At 35.8% G+C, this 18,989-nt stretch overlaps 1 protein-coding gene and 1 non-coding gene across 4 annotated transcripts in view; one reads left to right on the top strand and one right to left on the bottom strand.

Moving 5' to 3' along the window:
* Positions 1-18,989, bottom strand: part of EPS15 (epidermal growth factor receptor pathway substrate 15) — a 133,413-nt gene that overhangs the window by 27,329 nt on the left and 87,095 nt on the right. For all 3 annotated transcript variants that reach the window (XM_040627321.1, XM_040627319.1, XM_040627320.1), the window contains exons 14-20: positions 12,881-13,042; positions 12,249-12,446; positions 7,692-7,895; positions 5,810-5,926; positions 5,493-5,583; positions 2,129-2,164; positions 1,089-1,225 (exon numbers count right to left, since the gene is read on the bottom strand). In XM_040627321.1, the coding sequence (XP_040483255.1) occupies positions 1,089-1,225; positions 2,129-2,164; positions 5,493-5,583; positions 5,810-5,926; positions 7,692-7,895; positions 12,249-12,446; positions 12,881-13,042 (945 nt within the window). The remainder of the gene's footprint in view (positions 1-1,088; positions 1,226-2,128; positions 2,165-5,492; positions 5,584-5,809; positions 5,927-7,691; positions 7,896-12,248; positions 12,447-12,880; positions 13,043-18,989) is intronic.
* On the top strand, positions 15,036-15,139 carry LOC121102134. The gene has a single exon (XR_005834226.1). It is a non-coding gene; the product is annotated as a small nucleolar RNA U13 (small nucleolar RNA).

The raw sequence follows: 18,989 nt of genomic DNA, 5'->3' as shown, positions 1-18,989 counted from the left end.
AGTAAGAAAGCAATTAAAGAATATCAGAATCTATTTACTTTAAAAGAATCAATTACTCTTCTAAGGGAGTATTCTTAATCTAAGAGAATTAAAGGACAAAATTTTTGCTTCAAATGCCTGTCAATCCATTTTCTTTCCTGGGTGAAACATGCTGCTTAAAAAAATAAGCCTCCAAATTAAAAATAAAAACAAACAAAACCATTCCAAAACCATTCATAATTATTGAAGTTGGGTAATGGATACATGAAGGTTTCTTTCTTTTTTTTTTTTTAAGTTTTTATTTATTTATTTGTCCAAGAGAGAGAGAGCGCCCACGCAGGGAGCCCGATGTGGGACTCAATCCCAGGACCCCAGGATCATGACCTGAGCTGAAGGCAGTCGCTTAACCAACTGAGCCACCCAGGCGTCCCTACATGGAGGTTTCTTAAAATATTTCATTATATTACTCTATTTTGGGTATGCTTAACTATCCATAATATATTTTCTTTTTCACGCCTCCAGATGATAAAGCACTTAGCTGTATGACCTTGGTTACTTCCCAGTCCCAGTGTCCTTATTGTTAAAATAGGGCTACCAACACCTACTTTGCAAGGTTGTGAAGATTACAGAAGAGGGTCTGACATTTAGTAGGAATTTGTATTTCTCCACAAGACCAACATGTGTTATAAAATATATATAAAGTATGTCTATAATATAAATGATTTTATCTTTCTAAAACTCAGTGCTATTTTTAGGTTGATTTTCATTATTTCAATAATATATACCACACATTTCTGAAAAGCTTTATTTAAGACTGGTTAATGGATTTCAAATCATTTATTTTAAATATCCCCAATGGGATAATACTTGATCCTTATTAAGGATGGACTTGATTTTTAGATGAAATAAGTTATTCCAGCCAATTATAGGGGGTGATAAAGCTGTAAATGCCAGTCTGAACCAAAAACTAGATGGACTGGATGAGACTGACATTTTTACATAGCCCATCAGAAGTAATCTAAAAGAGGACCCTTTCATCATTGTATATTTCAAGAAACTCACTCAGGATGTTTGTTATCCATTTAACAGTTTTTAACCCTCCCACTTACCGATGTATTACTGCTATTGCTGGCTGCACTGAAAGGGTCAGTACTTGAAGTGGCAAAAGGGTCAGCAGAAGACTGCTTGAAGAAACAGTCAGAGGCAAATGGATCTGAACCTTTGAAAGGATCACCTCCAAATGGATCTAAGAAAATACAGCACATATATGAAAGACTAAAAACGACTACACTAAATTTCCTATCACCCGAAGGTATGATAACTGCCTTAATTAGAAGACATTTTGAACTTCTGCAGAATCAATAATTAGGTACTTGGCGTTAGGATTATTGATCATAAAAAAATATAGACAGTTGCACCTAAAATAGCTTTAATTAATATTCTTCTTCCTACTTGCTCATCATTCACCCAAAGCAAATCAATAATTCCAATACTTATTACACAAAGATTACTTGTATGCTAGGTTTAAATAATTCCTCTAAGCTGGTGATTCTAATTTTAGGGGATGAGGAATCACACATTCCTTTGTGATTTTGTTAAAAGATAGTCTTTCACCTAATAAACTTATTTGGAACACATTTGGGAAGCATAACAAATGGTGCACAAGATTTGCTTTATTCTAATGTAAAATCCCAGGGAAAGAATATCTTATAAAGCCTGACATTTAGTAATTCTTTAAGATGTTTCCTTTTCTCCCTTTCATATGCTGTAATCTTAGGAAAACAAAATGTTCTAAATTCTAAACACTGTAGTAGCATAGATAGCTATACTCATCTAATCCTTGGCTAACAAGGAGAAATCAGTCTAAGTACTACTAAAAGTATCAAAATATAAACACTAATGTCATTTAAAAAAATAATAAAGCAAACGGTTCATTAACCAAATTCACAAGAGTCTACCACTTTCTCTCTGACAATGCCAGGCACATACAACATTTTAGTGGGGCCTTATATCAGTTTAAAAACTGAATAAACAGGAAGTCCACTTCCTATAACTACCTTACTTTGATCTCTCATTTCTAAATACAACATAAGTTTATAATTAAGCAGAATTAAATTACAGCTAAGTTGGACCTCAATGATATACGTACCAATTTTTCCAAAAGGATCATCCTTGAAAGGATCACCTGTGGTAAAATAAATAAGAAGTCACAATAACAATATTTACTGTTGTGACACCATTACTTAAAAGTAACTTTAAACAGAAGCAAAGTTTCTTAAAGTGAAGTCTGTTTCATTAGCTCTACCTCAAAGTAGATAAAACACTAAATGCCATGCATCTTTAGGAAACATTTAAAATAATAAAGAGTACCATGATAACAATAATAATGAGCCATGAGAGACTATGGACTCCGGGAAACAAACTGAGGGTTTTAGAGGGGAGGGGTGTGGGGGGATGGGTTAGCCTGGTGATGGGTATTAAGGAGGGCACGTATTGCATGGAGCACTGGGTGTTATATGCAAACAATGAATCATGGAACATTACATCAAAAACTAATGATGTACTGTATGGTGACTAACATAACACAATAAAAAAAATAAAGATGAATTGGGTGATTTCAAAAAAAAAAGAAAAAAAGGCAGAATATCAACATACCTCATAAAAGCAGCAAATTATTTATTTATTTATTTTTATTTTTTAAAGATTTTATTTATTCATTTGAGGGAGAGAGAGAGACAGAACACAAGCAGGGGGAGATGCAGAGGGAGAGAGAGAAGCAGACTCCCCACTGAGCTGGGAGCCCAATATGGGACTCAATTCCAGGACCTGGAGATCATGACCTGAGCTGAAGTGGGATGCTTAACCATCTGAGCCACCCCAGAAGCAAATTTTTAAATGACTTCTATTATTTTTTTAAAGATTTAATTAATTTATTTATTTGAGACAGAGAGAGAGAGCACAAGCAGAGGGAGAAGCAGACTCCACTGAGCAGGGAGCCTGATGTGGGGCTCGATCCCAGGACTCTGGAATCATGACCTGAGCTGAAGGCAGATGCTTAACCGACTGAACCACCCAGGTGCCCCAAAGAAGCAAATTTTAATAGGAGCCAACTATAATTATTCCTTGATCACAAGCTGAGGTTACAAATAGAAGGGAAAAGACAGGCACAACAGCAGTAATTTTACTAACAAAATTCTCTACTCTTCATGAGAATACTGAATGGGTATTACCACCACTACTCCAGAAACAAAGACACTGAGCCTTACTGAAGTAAAAAAAATAATTCTAGAACTAAAGAGTCCAGACATAAACCCTTACATTTGTGGTCATTTGATTTTTGACAAGAGTGCCAAGACAATTCTATGGGGAAAACAATCTTTTCAACAAATGGTGCTGGGACAACTGGATATCCACATACAAAAGAATAAAGCTGGACCCCTATCTCACACCATATTCCAAAATTAACTGAAAATGGATCAAAGATCTATATGTAGTAGCTAAAACTATAAAACTCTTAGAAGAAAACCTAAGAATAAATCTTCATGACTTTGGATCTTAGACATGACATCAAAAGCACAAGTGGTGAAAGAAAATATAGATGAATTGGACTTCATCAAAATTAAGACAATGCAAAATACAAGAAAATATTTGTAAATTATATATTTGATTAGGGACTTGTATTCAGAATATATGAAGAATTCTTACAAGTCAACAATAAAAAGACTAACAATAAAAAATGGGCGAGTTACTTGAATCAACATTTCTCCAAAGAAGTTATACAAATGGCCAATAAGCACATAGAAAGATGCTCCACAGGAGATATTTGCAAATGACATATCCAATAAGGGGTTGGTATCCAAAATATATAAAGAACTTATAAAACTCAACACCCAAGAAACAAATAATCCAATTAAAAAGTGGACAGGGATTCCTGAGTGGCTCAGTCAGTTAAGCATCTGACTTTGGCTCAGGTCATGATCTCAGGGTCCTGGGATCAAGCCCCACATTGGGCTCCCTGCTCAGTGGGGAGTCTGCTTGTCCCTCTGCCTCCCCACTCATACTCTCTCTCTCTCTCTCAAATAACTATTTTTTTAAAAAGTGGGCAAAAGACAATGAATAGACATTTTTCCAAAGAAGACATACAGATGGCCAAAAGACACATAAAAAGATGTTCAACATCCCTCATCATCAGGGAAATGCAAATCAAAACTACAATGAGATACTACCTCACACCAGTCAGAATGGCTAAAATTAACAACACAAGAAACAACAGGTGTTGGCAAGGATGCGGAGAAAGGGGAACCCTCTTGCGCTGCTGGTGAGAATGCAAACTGGTGCAGCCACTCCGGAAAACCATATGGAGGAAAAATAGAATTACCCTAGGACCCTGCAATTGCACTACTAGGTATTTACACAAAGAATACAAAAATACTAATTTGAAGGGATACATGCACCCCAATATTTACAGCAGCATTATCTAAAACACCCAAATTATGGAAAGAGACCAAACAGTCTGTCATCAGGTGATGACTGGATGGACACACACACACACACACACACACACACACACAGGAATATTAGCCAGCAAAAAGAATGAAAATCTTCTCATTCACAACAACATGGATGGAGCTAGAGAGTATTATGCTAAGCGAAGTAAGTCAGAGAAAGACAAATACCATATGATTTCACTCATATGTGGAATTTAAGAAACAAAACAAATGATCACGGGGAAGAAAAGAGACTAGGCAAACCAAGAAACACTCTTAACTATAGAGAACACACTGATGGTAAGGAGAGGAGTTGGGCGGGGTTGGGGGGGGTGTTAAATGGTGATGGGTGTTAAGGAGGGCACTTGTTGTGATGAGCACCAGATGTAGTATGTAAGTGATGAATCACTAAATTCTACACCTGAACTAATATTATAGTGTATGTTAATTAACTGGAATTTAAATAAAAACTTGGAGAAAAAAAAATTGTTGTAAATTGACCTATCAGTTTCACAAATTGATTTGGAAATAAATAAAATGCAAAAAGAGCTTTGACACCAGTGGTATTTGACATAGTTTACATTGACATCAGGTATTTCAATTTGTTAAAGTTGTATTTCTTCAATAACACTAGCGGCACATTAAGGGCAGGAATCCAAGTTCTAACTGCTATAGATTCCACTGTTTTAAAATCACGGTGCTGGCACTTTAGTAAAAAATTGCTGGTTGACTTAAGAGTACCTAATCGCCTCTCCTGGTGCATAATATCTATCTTTTGTTTCTTATTCTGAAGAAGAAACACGCTCTTAATCAGGGGCTCCTCAGACATAATCAGTGGCTTAGTCTCAGTAGTTAGTTGCCTGACAAGGATAAATACCAGGAAATACAAGCATATCACATCTCTACACCCCTCTACTTTTGTTGTAACAAGTAGGATTTCAAAACTGAGCCTTAATTTTTATACAGTTACATTAAAAAGATTTTTTGGGGGGGGTAAATCCATAGTATAAAAATAAGAGTACTTACTGCCAACAAAAGGATCAGACTGGAAAAAATCCAAGTTTGTATCTGCAACTGGATCTGTCAGTGAACTTGATTCTACATTAAATGGATCTCCCTAAAAATGATTTTAAATTAAAAAATATTCTTTTAGGAACCAGTTTTAAGATGCAACATTTTAAAATTAAAAAAATGCTTTGAAAAATCAATGGATGGTAATATAACAAATATTTCTGTAGTCATAAAGTTCACTTAATATATTTTTCTTTCCTTAGCCTAAAACAGTGTATGACCCATCTAGGAAAACCAGTAATGAGAACATTCACACATAAAATTATTCTTACCTCTTTTGAATGTCTGTCACTATTAAATTCAGGACAAACTTTCTCATTAACAGCTGTAGTCGCCACTTCATTATCATCAGTCACACCAGAAGGCAGTATTTCAGGACTACTTCTTGCCTATAAAATATTAATGATACATGGACTAACAATGTGTTTTCTACTTGGCAGAAGAAACTGACAAAGGATAACCAAAAATTGCTAAAAATACAGAAGACAAGCAGAATGTATTCATTAAATGAGTTCTTCTCTTAAAATCTTAAGAAAATGGTCTCATCAAGCATCGAAGTCACTCAGACCAGAAAACTTAACCACTTAACCACTTCCCTCTGGTCATCTCCCAGCTAGCCTCCAAGTCTTGCTGAGTTCACCTCCTACCTCCTCAAATCCATTCCTCTCCATCCTCACTGTCACTATCATCTATTTATAGTATCATCATTCTAATCCAGCATAACCTTGCAACTGCCTTCCTGCCTCCAATATGTGCCCTTCCAACTGATCCTTCTTATAGTAGATAAAGGAATAGATCTAAAATATGAATCTGATCATGACCCTTCTGGTTAAAGGTCCTTCAATGGCTTCCCATTGCTTTTTGGATTTGGACCAGTAGGTAACAGGGCTTAAGAAGTGGCAGGGGAAATCTCCATTTCATAACACCCTGTGTCTTTGAAGGATAAACTTTTGTACTTAAAAGAACATTGTATAGTGTATCCAAGATTGCAATGCCTAAATACAAACCAAGTCTGCTGATTTTGTCTTTAGTACCTCTCAAACTTGTATTCTTCTCCTCATCATCCCTCCTATTACTGCTTAAGTTTAGGCTAAAACAATCTCACACGGACCATTCCAATAGTTTCTTAACAAATCTCTGTGTGTCCAGTCTCACTCTCAAATCCATTTTCTACATTTCTCGAAAAGGTAAATGCAATTACGTCACACCTTGCTTAAAATTCTTCAATGGCTACTCACCACAGTAAGGTAAATCCCCAATGCTTCAAAATGAATCCAAATTTCTTACTCTCTGTCCCTTTCTGACCTAAAAGTGGTCATTTTTATCCAGGCACACATCATAATCACCCACAGAATATTTTGGAAAAATATATGTACCTGGCACCATTCCAGAAATTCTAGTTCAGCAAATTTGTAGCAGGGTGCAGACATCTGTATTTTAAGTAAGAGGTAATGCAGGGAGCCACTATAAGAGAGCTTCATCTCCTACCAGTACTCTCCCCACCATCACAAGCTATCCTTCAAGAACTTCTTGTGACCCTGTGCGGCATATTTCTCCCATCTCATGCCTATGCAAATGCCGTTTTCTCTGCCAGGAATATACCACCTTCTTCTTTGCTTAACACTTCTTACTTTGAAGCTCACTTATAAAGCTTTTTCTATACAATCTTGAGCCCCCCTCAAGCTGTCCTACCTGAATATCACAGCCCTTTCACACGGTGTTACACCGCTAGGCTGTATGCTGCCTAAAGGCAGGGTTACAGTCTTTTGTCTTTGTAGCTCTCACACATAATCGCAATACTGCTGTATGCTAAGTAACTGGTAAATAAATGTCCTCAACATTATGAAATAAAGAATTACTTTCAGCACTGGGTGAGAATACTTTAAAAAATGCTTTTAAAAGTTACTATCTACAGAGCTACTGTTTTGAAAACATTCTTTATAACATACAGATTGGTTAAAATTACATTTTTACACTAGCTAAAAGTGTCAGAACTGTTGGATCTCCCTCTGGGGGGAAAAAAAATCAACTGTCCAGCAGATGAGGCAAGGTCCCATATTTATATCAAGTATGATGTCAACAAAAACTTTGACCCAAATCCATTTTTTTTTCTTCTGAAGTTGATTACGAAGGTTACAGAACTATTAGACTCACTGGAGACTCCTGGTGTATGGGCTCTGACTCCAGGTTGCCTTGGCCTTCAGCATGCTCATTAAGGTTAGCTGTTTCACTGCTGCTGGTGCTGAGGCTGCAGTAATCTGCAGCACCATTTACAAGAATGCTGTGTGGGCTACTGCACCAATTTAACTGAGTATTATGGTTTTCCAGCTCTTTCATTTCCATCAGTTTCATTTGCATCTGTCAACACAAAGGAGAAATACAAAACAGAATTTATTACTAGAAGGACACAAAACATAAAAATAGCTACATCCTTAGACTCAAAGATAAATTTGTTTCCATTAAAGAGAATCCTCTGGGAATGCAGCATGGTTTAGAGAGATTTCAATAACCCATCCCAGCAAGTTCTCTTGACATTCCAGTATATACGGATTTGCTTTTGCACATCTTTTGAAAGCTCCAAGAATTTTGATTTAATAGCTACATTTTGGTGTTCTTTAGGTATAACTGGGAAAAGGGTCAGGATATTGGGGAAAAGACAGCAAAGTAACAGAACAAGAGAAGATTTTGTGATGAAGCTTTAGGAAAAATGAAGCTGAGGGAGAGCACCCAAGGAATTGGAGCCATCCATACTCCTTTTGGGAAGGTACACATATGAATGCACAGGCCCACACAGAGAGGTGCAGCCACATACAGACAGAATTCTAAAAAGATACCATGCTACAAACATTGTTTTTCTCCAGGAGGTAGAATTATCAGACTTTTCACTTTCTATTTTAAAAATGTACATAGTGTGGTACTCCATTATTAACAATAATTTTTTTATACATGAAAAACTTGCAAAGTATATTAGGAAAACAAATGTGCATGTATGAAACGGTTTTATGTCATATGGAGAAAACAATTTTATGTTTTATGGATAAGGCAGCGTTTCTCATTGAGTTGGGCACAATCACTGACTATATAGGCCAGGGAGATGTTTTCTGTGGGGACCAGAGGCAGAGCTCTCCTCTTGTCCATCTGCTTCAGGGCTGCCCAATATCTCCTCTCTATTTTCCCAGTCATGGTCCTTCTGACTTTTTTCTTGTTCCTGACTGAACCTATGAATCTCACAAAATAATCTGAACATCTCAGGCCGCATGCATTTGAACAGCAATAAGATGATGTTTATTCGCTTCTAGTTACCAGTATGTCAAGCTGGGTCAGCTCATGGAGTCCCAAAACATGAACATTTTGGTGGTCAGCAGCACCAAAGACTCAAAAGCTCTGAACACTCCAGAACACTACTGTCTTATTTCATTTTTTAAAAAATTTTTATCATGACCATTAAAACAATTTTAATATCCACTAAACCTTTACAGTCTAAAATTTAAAACCTAACACTAAAATAATAACCATCATACAGATGAAGCAGTATGTGGAAATACATGCCTACCAAAGAGTACTATTTAAGACAGCTTATTCCTTATAGTTACTTCTGAGACAATAAAATCCCTCTCACATACTTGTCACTTAGCCTGTCTTCTTCCTTAGTCTCTGCATAAACTTAGAGGATATAGAAAAAAAAAAGTCACACAACTAACACAAGCTCTTTGCAAACTGTGGAAGAGAAATGCAATAAAATACCAGAATGCCAGAAACATTTGGATAAAAACAGTGTAAAGTTTTTAGTGTGTAAGTAAGATACGTAGAGTTAAAGCTTTGCTTTTTCTTACCATAAATACAAGAAGTATAAATGAAAATTTAGCAAGTCAGAAATTTTTCCTCAGTTATTCCTTTTTCCAGAAAAGCTATAGTTTAGCTTTAAAGAGCAATTAAAGTTTCAGGATAATATAAAATTTGGATTTTCGCTTTTTATAGACCCATGGGAAAATACTGCCATCTGAGGGAAAGACACACAAGTCACTAAGTCAAATGTAAGAAATAGGTATGTTTATTTTTTTGTGTGTGTGTGTGTGGTTGATTGATTGATTTTCCTAAGTAAACTCTACACCCAATGTGGGGCTTGAACTTACAACCCCGAGATCAAGAGTCACATGCACTACTGACTGAGCCAGCCAGGGGCCCCCTGGTATGTTTGTTCTTAAGGTTTGGAGATCAGATGCAAGGTTATAATATAATTCCTCCCATAGATAGCAAATATTATCTGGCACACTTGGTAGTATAGTTTGCTGAGATTATTTTCCTTGCTCAGAAACACTGTTTTATGTTCTCAATGACAATTTATAATATCCAGAGTCCTTTCTACTTTTCTCATTTATGTTCCTCCCTTTGAAAGACGTTCCCTTCCAAAAAACTTAAAGAAAATGAAAAGACAAGCCAGAGACTGGGAGAAATTATTTGCAAATCAAATATCTGATAAAGAATGAAGCATAGGAGACTATGGACTCTGAAAAACAACCTGAGGGCTTCAGAGGGGAGGGGGGGCATGGGATAGGCTGGTGATAGGTAGTAAGGAGGGCACGTATTGCGTGGTGCACTGGGTGTTATATGCAACTAATGAATCATCGAACTTTACATCAAAAACCAGGGATGTACTATATGGTGACTAACATAATATAATTAAAAAACATAAAAAAACACTTATATCCAGAAGATATTTTTTAAAACTCCTATAATTTAATAATAATTAGACAAATAATCCATTTTTTAAAAATGGGCAAAAGATTTATACAGACATTTCACACAAGAGGATATACAAATGGCTAACAAGCACATGAAAAGATATTCAACATCACTGGTTGCTAGAAAAAACAAATTAGAAGCTATGAGATACCACTTCACACCCACTAGAATGACTAAAATCAGTTAAGCAGACAGTAAAGTGTTGGTAAGATTGTGGAGAAACTGAAACCCTCATATATTGTTAGTGGGAATGTGAAATGGTATAGCGACCTTGGAAAACAGTTTGGCAATTTAAAGTTAAAAAACATTTTAAACGTAACTTTACAATATAACCAACTATTCCATACCCAAGAAAAATGAAAACATATGTCCACACAAAGAATTGTATGCAAATGTTCACAGCAGTATTATTCATAACAACCAACAAGTAGAAACAAATGCCCATTAATCAGTGAATGGATAAACAAAACACTTTATAAATATACAATGAAATATAATGTTGATACATGTTGCGAAAGAGATGAGCCTCAAAAATATTATGCTTGTGAAGGAAACCACATGAAAAAGACTACACAGTGTTTGATTTCATCTACATGAAGTGCTCAGAAAAGGCAAACTACAGAAGCAGAAAGCGGATTAGTACTTACCTAGAGGTAGAAGCAGGGACTCACTACAAATGGGTGTAAGGGATCTTTTAGGAGTGATAGAAATGTTCTAAAACTGGATTGTGATGTTTGAACAATTCTAAGTTTGCTGAAAATCACTGAATTGTATCCTTAAAACCTGTAAATTTTACGGTATGTAAATTACTGGTCCAAAAAACCAATTTTTAAATAAACTCAAAGAAGAAAATTATTTTAAAGACTATTCATTCAGCTGGTAGCATTCCCACTAGGACAGCCTTCTTTTGGGTTACCTGTTTATTGAGTACCTACACTGGGATAAGAACTGTGCTAAATGATAAGAGAGAAAAAAAATGTGTAAGTTTCTAGACCCAAAAAGTTCTGTTTGCTGGGGGAGACAGACACATAAACAAATATGCAGGGAAAAATGTTACTATTGCTGTAACAGAAGTAGAGTCCAATACAGGCAGGGTTCAGAAAATGCTATAAAGAAATAAGAATTTAAGCTATGTCTTGCAAGATGAGTGAGTAGGCATTCACCTGTGAGAGGGGAAGAAAGCATATCAAGGGGTAGGACTTCATTATACACAATAATTAACTGAGAATACTGGACTATATGTTGGAAGATCTGGATTCTAGGCTGTGGCTCTTTTAAAGGCAATGTAACCAATGTAATCTTCCTTGGCTTCAGTTTATTCAAATTCAAAATGAAAGGAATGGGTTACATGATCTTTCTCCTATCTTACTATCATTCTATAAAATATTATTCTCCATTTAGGGAAGCCTAGAAATAACAACTCTGGACCCACACAACACAGCATGTTTGTCTATAAAGAACAATTTCCTAATTAAAATAATAAAGGTCTCCAAAAAAGCAAATGTTCATGGGGAGGCAGAATTTATGAAAATAAGCAACACTTAGACAGTATTTATGTACCAAACACAATGCTAAACTGCCTCACAGCATTTAATCCTTAACATTTCATTTAATCCTTACAGCAGACCTAAAAGGTAGAGGTACTGTTAATTCTCCAATTTTAAAGATGAGGAATCTGATACTAAGATGATTCAGGCAGTAAGTGGCAGAGCCACCACCTGACCCTAAACCATGCATCTACAAAACCCATACCCTTAGCCATGACTCCAGTGATAATAACCAGATGCACAAGATGTATGACAATTTTAACTTATGACAGGTAACAAGAAACCTCCTTGTATAAAACAAATGAAGAATGAATAACAGACTAGACAGAGGGAAAAGGAACATGAACTGAGAAAGTATTATTTACTAAGAGGAGAGGTGAGACCCTGTTTCTGCTTATTTCTCATTGCCACAAAGACTTACTGAACTGATTTCCTGTTGTGAATCTTGCAGGTGCTGCTGAAGAGGTCCCAGCTGAGCCTTCCCTGACTCCACGCTCTCTTCCAATTCTGCCGTTTCTTGCTGTAGGCGACTCAACTCTTCCCTAGCTTTAGCCAGCTCTTCCTCGTAAGTAGAGATCTGGGATTCTTGACTTGTTAATTCAGCTTTCAGGGATGAGATCTGTAACATGGGAGTGAATGACAAGAAAGAGGGATAAAAAAAAAAAGAGTTGTCATTAAAATATTCCATAATGCAAGTATATTTATTTGTTCAGTTTACTATTTTGGTGGGTTTTTTTTTTTTTTTTTTTTGAAGTATATATTTTTGGTAGAAAAGGGCAATTAGGAGATAAAGAGAGGGGACTTGAAGGCATAGGTACCACACTTTCAGCTAAAATTTAGAAAAGCAGTACATTAAGTGCCCTCTTTCCCCAAAAGAGGGCCTACAATTTCCGGGTGAACAGTGCTCCAAACTCCTTCATGTGCCCCAACTGTTGACTAGATTGCCACCTAACAGCAGCAGGAACAACAGCAACAAGCAAAGAACGTTTCCATCCTATGCCAGGAAAAGCAACTAAGGTACAGATACAGGCAGCAGCGAATGGCCAGATTTACCAGCTGGGCCTCCTCATCACATTTCTTTCTAACTTCCTTCAGTTGCTCCTCCAGCTGGGATTTCTGCTCATCCAGTCCATCAAGGAGTTCCTGTACTTGCTGTTTCTGGGCCTGTAGTTTTTGCAGATTGGTATTCTCCCTTTGAACTTCATCTTGCAGATCCTGAAATACAAGAAAATTAACATATTTATTATCTTTGGAGAGAGGGGAAAGGTCAACAATTTTTAAAAGCCTATCTTAAGGGAAAATGGAGTCTTATTAAATATATTGTATTGGTAGACTGGAGGAATCCTAGCTTTAAATACTATCTTTACTTCAGGATTTCTTCCCTAGACTCCAGATTTTAAAATCCAATTTGCTTACTCAAATCTGTCTTTGGATGTCTGATGAGCTTCTCGAACATGTCAAAAACAGAACTCCTGGCATTCCCCCCACCCCCCAAATCTGCTTTATCCTCAATCTTCCCCCTCTCAGTTTCTCTGGCCAAAAAATCCAACATATTCTTTGACTCTTCTCTTTCTCTCACATCTCATCTCCAATCTGTCAGCAAATTTTATTGCTTCTTCCTTCAAAATATATTCAAAATCTGACCACTTTTTTCCTCAACCTTGGTCCAAGTCACTGTTCTCTCTTTCTTGGATTGCTGCCTTCTAACTGGTTTCCCTGCTTCTACCCAGGCTACCTACAGTTTATTTTCAGCCCAGCAGCCACTGTAAAAAACTTCTGTCAGATGAGTCACTCCTCTATTCAAAATTCTGCATTGACTCCCCATCTCCTTTACTGTAAATACCAAACACCTCACAACAGCCCTGCATCTCCCAACTTCAATTCCTACTGTGCTCTTCCTTGCTCAGCCACTCTGGCCTCACTGCTGCTCCTCAAACATGCCAGACAGGCTCCTTTCTCAGGATCTTCCACTGATTATCCCTTCTTCCTAGAAAGTTTTCTCCCCAGGTATCCATATGGCTCAAACTCTCATCTCTTTCAAGTCTTTCCTCAACTATAACCTTCTCACAGTGAGGCCTTCCTCATCAGCACCAGCATCACCAGTACCATTACCACCACCTCCCTCCCCTAAGTCTCCTTCATATATAGCAGTAATTTTATTCGTTTTCTAGAACAGCTTTATTGAGATAAACATACCATACAACTCACCCATTTAAAGTATACAGTTCAATGGCTTTTAGTACCTTTACAGAGTTATGCAACCATCACAATTTTTTTAGAACATTTTCTTCACCCCAAAAAGAAACCCCATACCCACTAGCAAGTCCCTCTCTATTTCCCTCCCAGTCACCCCAGCCCTAGGCAACCACCAATCTACTTTCCATCTCGATAAGCTCTGTCTATTCTGGACAGTTAATATAAATGAAATCATACAACATCTGGTTTTTTTGTGATTGGCTTCTTTGTGACTTAGCATGTTTTCAAGGCTCATCTGGATTGATCTGCTGTCGCTACAGTTTTTGCCTTTTGTAGAAATTTCATATAAATGGAATCATACCATATGTAATCTATTGTATCTGGCTTCTTACACCTAGTATAGTATTTTTGAGATTTGTCTCAGTTGTTGCATGTATAGGTAGTTTGTTCCTTTTTATTGCTGAGTAGTATTTCATTATATGGAGACACATTTGATGGACATTTAGATTGTTCCCAGTTTTTGGCTACTATGAATAACAGAGCATATAATTTCTTTATCTTGCTCATGATCTATTTCTTTCCCGTACAATATAAGCTCCATGAGTGGGGAGATATTTGTGAGTTTTGTTCACTGCTATATTCCCAGTTCCCAGTATACAAGAGGTACTCCATATTTAGTGAATGATGAATGACATCATAAAGATGTCAATTCTTTCCTAATTAATCTATACATTCCAATGAAAATACTAACAAGATTTTGCAAGGAGCCTGACAAGCTGGTTCTAAAACACATTTGGAAGAAAAAAGAAAAAGAAACAGCATAATAATATGTAAAAGGACTTAACCTACTAGGTATTATGAATTATTGGAAAACTAAAATAATTAAGACAGTTTGGTGTTGATAGAAGGATAGACAAATAGATTAAAGTAACAGAACAGAATTTAGATACAGATCTGGCATATACAAAAATAATGATGTGAAAACATGACATTAAAATTGACTGGAAGGAGGATCCTTTTGTAGTTCAAAAGCGTGATGATTGGGTGTTCATGCCATTGTGTGACATGTGCCTCCCTCAAACCTTGTTACAACCTTGGCACATTACCCATCTGACATGAACTTGGAAAAAAAAATTGATGGGAAGGAAAACAGAATTAAATATTCAGTAAATATGCTGGGCTACCTGTGTGGTAAAAAATAAAATGAAGTCTCTAAATCACACCAAAGAGAAAAATAAATTCCAGGTATATTACAGACCTAAGAAAAACAAAACTTTAAAATGTATGGAAGATAAAATTTTTTAAAAATGTATGGAAGAAAATAGAGATCTCAGTGTAGGAAGGAATTTCCTAAAGATAAATCACTCTGAAAATGCTGTATGTATTTATTTATGTATGTATGTATGTATGTATGTATGTATGTATTTATTTATTTATGTACTATACTTTATGCTTAATAATAAAGGCTACAGAAACTAAAAAATTACAATGGGAAATCACTGTACCCTCTGCTTAATTTTACTATGAACCTAAAACTACTCTTAGAAAAAAGTCTATTAAAAAAAAATACAAAAGAGACCTTGGGTGACAGGCCACTGCCATTATCATTACCACCAGTAAACAGAGCAGCCAAGAAGTCCTGATTTATATGTCCTCTAACATTTGGGGTTCCTCACCTAAACCAAAGAAAATCATCTGAGTGACTATTTCCCAATTCTTTGAAGAATGGTACAATACTAGTACCGTTGTAGATACACGGAAGAGAGACTAATTCACTGCTTATAAAGTTTCCAAAGGGAATTAGGACTTAATTTTCTCCAGGAACCACAAGTAAGGAAGAAGGAACTGATAACTCTAAGGTATGTTTTGGCAGGAGGTGGGCAGAGACCTCAGAAAGGGTGAAATAAAATTGTGAACACAAATTTCTAAAAACAATGATCTCTTTTTAATAACATACTATTCAAAGACACCATCAATCATTCATCAGACTAAGAATCTAAGAACAACAAAAGAAAAACTTAGAAGAAGGTCTCTGAATTATCGCATGACTATACAAAACAAGGACTTCTATAATAGCCCTTACAGTGTGCTAAGTATTGTCCCAGACTCTTAACATATATTAAGTCATTTGTAATCCATATGATAGATATATGAAGTAGGTACTATTGTTATTCACATTTTACAGATGAGAAAACTGAGGCACAGATGGACAAGTACTTATCCAAAGTTACAGTTAGCAGGTAATGGATTCAAACTAGGTTCTGATTCCAGAGTCCGAGTCCTTAATCACTAAGCTATAACAATGTCTATAGACCAAATATACATGCAACGTACTCATAAGTACGCCAATATTTTTCAAATATATGTAGATGCTTCTGTGATTAAATAAAACACTGAACAATGCTTTTAATAACTGATTTTCACTTACATTTTCTCAACCGACTGATTAATCTAAAAGTGCAATTACTATCATGCTGCTTTCTTTAAAAAAGTTCCTTTAAAAGGGCCCACACAATGGAGGATCATGAAAGACTCTTCTTGTGTGGACATTCCATGAGTCTAAGTGATTATAGATTCATAATGGTAAGCTCCACTAGTGCTTTATAATTAGTTTGCCAGCATGCCTAAATTTTTTTCATGCCTAAATTTTTAACCTACCCTATACTGTTAACTGATTCATACTCAAAATGAAGATATAATTTTAGATATGCACCTGGCATTGGCTCTCAATACATACTAGTTTTCATTGTCATTTCCTTGATTCATACTTTGTTTTTCTGTTTCTTCCTATTCCAAATGTCCAACTTTCTTTAAAAAAAAAAATTGAAAAGGAGAGTTCTTTAGTCTCTCTGCAAAATATATAATGGCTCCCTCTTATCTGTAGGATAAAGTAAAATTGCCAAACAAGATACATCAGAACCTTCAATTCTGGGCCCCACATTATCCTTCCTCTTCCTCTACTACCCTCTTTTCCTTATATTCACCTGTGCCCAAGACTCAAGAAACCATCTTTTTTCTCCAAGAGACAATATACTTCAATGTCCCTGTGCCTTTCCTAAGTCATCTCTCTGCCTTGAGTGTCATTCCACACCATTGTTACCTGGAAACACTATTCATTCTTCAAAGCCCAGACAAATTTAATCTCCTCTGGCTCACCTTGAGCTTTCTTTGCTGTGCTCTTACTGCAATTTGTACTTAACCTCTATTATCACACTTACTACACTGCATTATAGTTACCTCTAAACAATAAACTGAAGGACAGAACCAATGTCTCATCTTTCTTTGAGGTTCCACAATCTAGTACAACGCGTAGCACATTCCAGAGGATTAATTAAACAATGATGTGTAACTATTACAAAGTTTCTAGTACCTGGCAGAAACTCTTGGAAAATGTGTTTGAGGTTGATAAAAAGAAAGGATTTTATGTTCTTTTACCATTCTGTGAAAAGCTTCCTTCTGCACTTAAACTATAAGTAAATATTAGCCTCAAACTGACCTATGATAAACGCTTTTTGTTAAATTAAAATAATACCTCAATTTCTATACTGGTTCAATATTTTTACAGTCTATAGAACAAGACTGATCTGACATTTAACATTTCCATTATATGGAAATAATCTTCACTGCTTTAGCACATTACTGTGGCATATACCTTTCTTGTGTTTTTAAGCTTATATTTTTGTGTGTTTTTTTACATAATATTATATACTACTCTTACTCTTCAAGAAGGTGGAATAACAGCTTCACTCTAACACAGTAACTGGGAAAACTACAGTGGTTTGAAATTTTCTTTTAAGTAAATTATAAAAAATATTTTTAAATGCCATCTACAGCTCAAGTAATTTTATTGGTTTGGGAATATAATCCATCATAAAAACCTTACTTTGGTCATAAAGTTATTATATAGTTTATTTATAACAATATGCTAGCCTAAAAAGCATTTAAGAATCCTGTGGAAAAAAATTTTTTCTCTTTCCCTTTAATTAAAAATGTTTAGGGGTGAGAAAAGGAAAAAATATCTGTGACCTATTCCCGTCCTCAAATACTCTAGTCTGATTTCCCACCCTCCCCTAACCCTCCCCCCACCAAAAAATCTTGGACTTCATCTCTAATAATATCTAGTCTTTATAAATAGATGCAAATTTGATGTCTCTACTTCTATTGTAAATCTAATTAAAAATAAAATTTACCTTAAATGGGTCACATAACATAAGAAAATGTCTAGGGGCAGGGCACCTGGGTAGCTCAGTCAGTTAAGCCGCCAACTCTTGGTTTCGGCTCAGGTTGTGATGTCAGGGTCGTGGGACTGAGGCCCTAGTCGGGCACTGCACTCAGTGCACAGTCTGCTTGAGACTCTCTCTCTCCTGCTTTGCCCATCCCCTCCCCCTGCACTTTTCTCTAAAATAAATAAAATCTTAAAAAAAAAAAAGGAAAGAAGATGTCTAGGACATAATGATAATTCTTTTAAAGTTGAATATGAGGCATGTACAGTATAATCAAAAAATAAATATAAAGCCATTTATGTATATTCATAAAAAAATATAGCAAATTGTTAACAATGGCTCTCTCCAGAATGTGAAATTGTAGGGTTTTTTAAATACTTTTCTATATTTTACAAGATTACTATGGACCCATAGTACTTTTATAATCTGAAAATGTCAAGTTTGCAGTTTTTAAAGGATCACATACCTCTGGAGGTTTTATAAAAATATTCAGATGTGACTGAATTTTTATGTAAGAACTACCAATAGTAGGAATAATACTGGTTTCCTTTAATAAATTGGACCATTTTTCAAAACTAGTATTTTTAGTGAGCCACTTTAAATACACCCTTTGAAGATAAGTTTGTGCAAAAGGAAAGGGAATAAATAAGCCAATATAATATTTATTCATTCTTGACCTTTCTTTTCCACAGAGCAAACAAATTCGCTCCAATTTCCCAGCCTTACTTCTTAACTGCAGTAAA

This window comes from Ursus maritimus, unplaced genomic scaffold (genome assembly GCF_017311325.1).
Source record: "Ursus maritimus isolate PB19 unplaced genomic scaffold, ASM1731132v1 scaffold_12, whole genome shotgun sequence".
Taxonomy (NCBI): Eukaryota; Metazoa; Chordata; class Mammalia; order Carnivora; family Ursidae; genus Ursus; species Ursus maritimus.
This window is presented reverse-complemented; position numbering and strand designations above follow the sequence as displayed.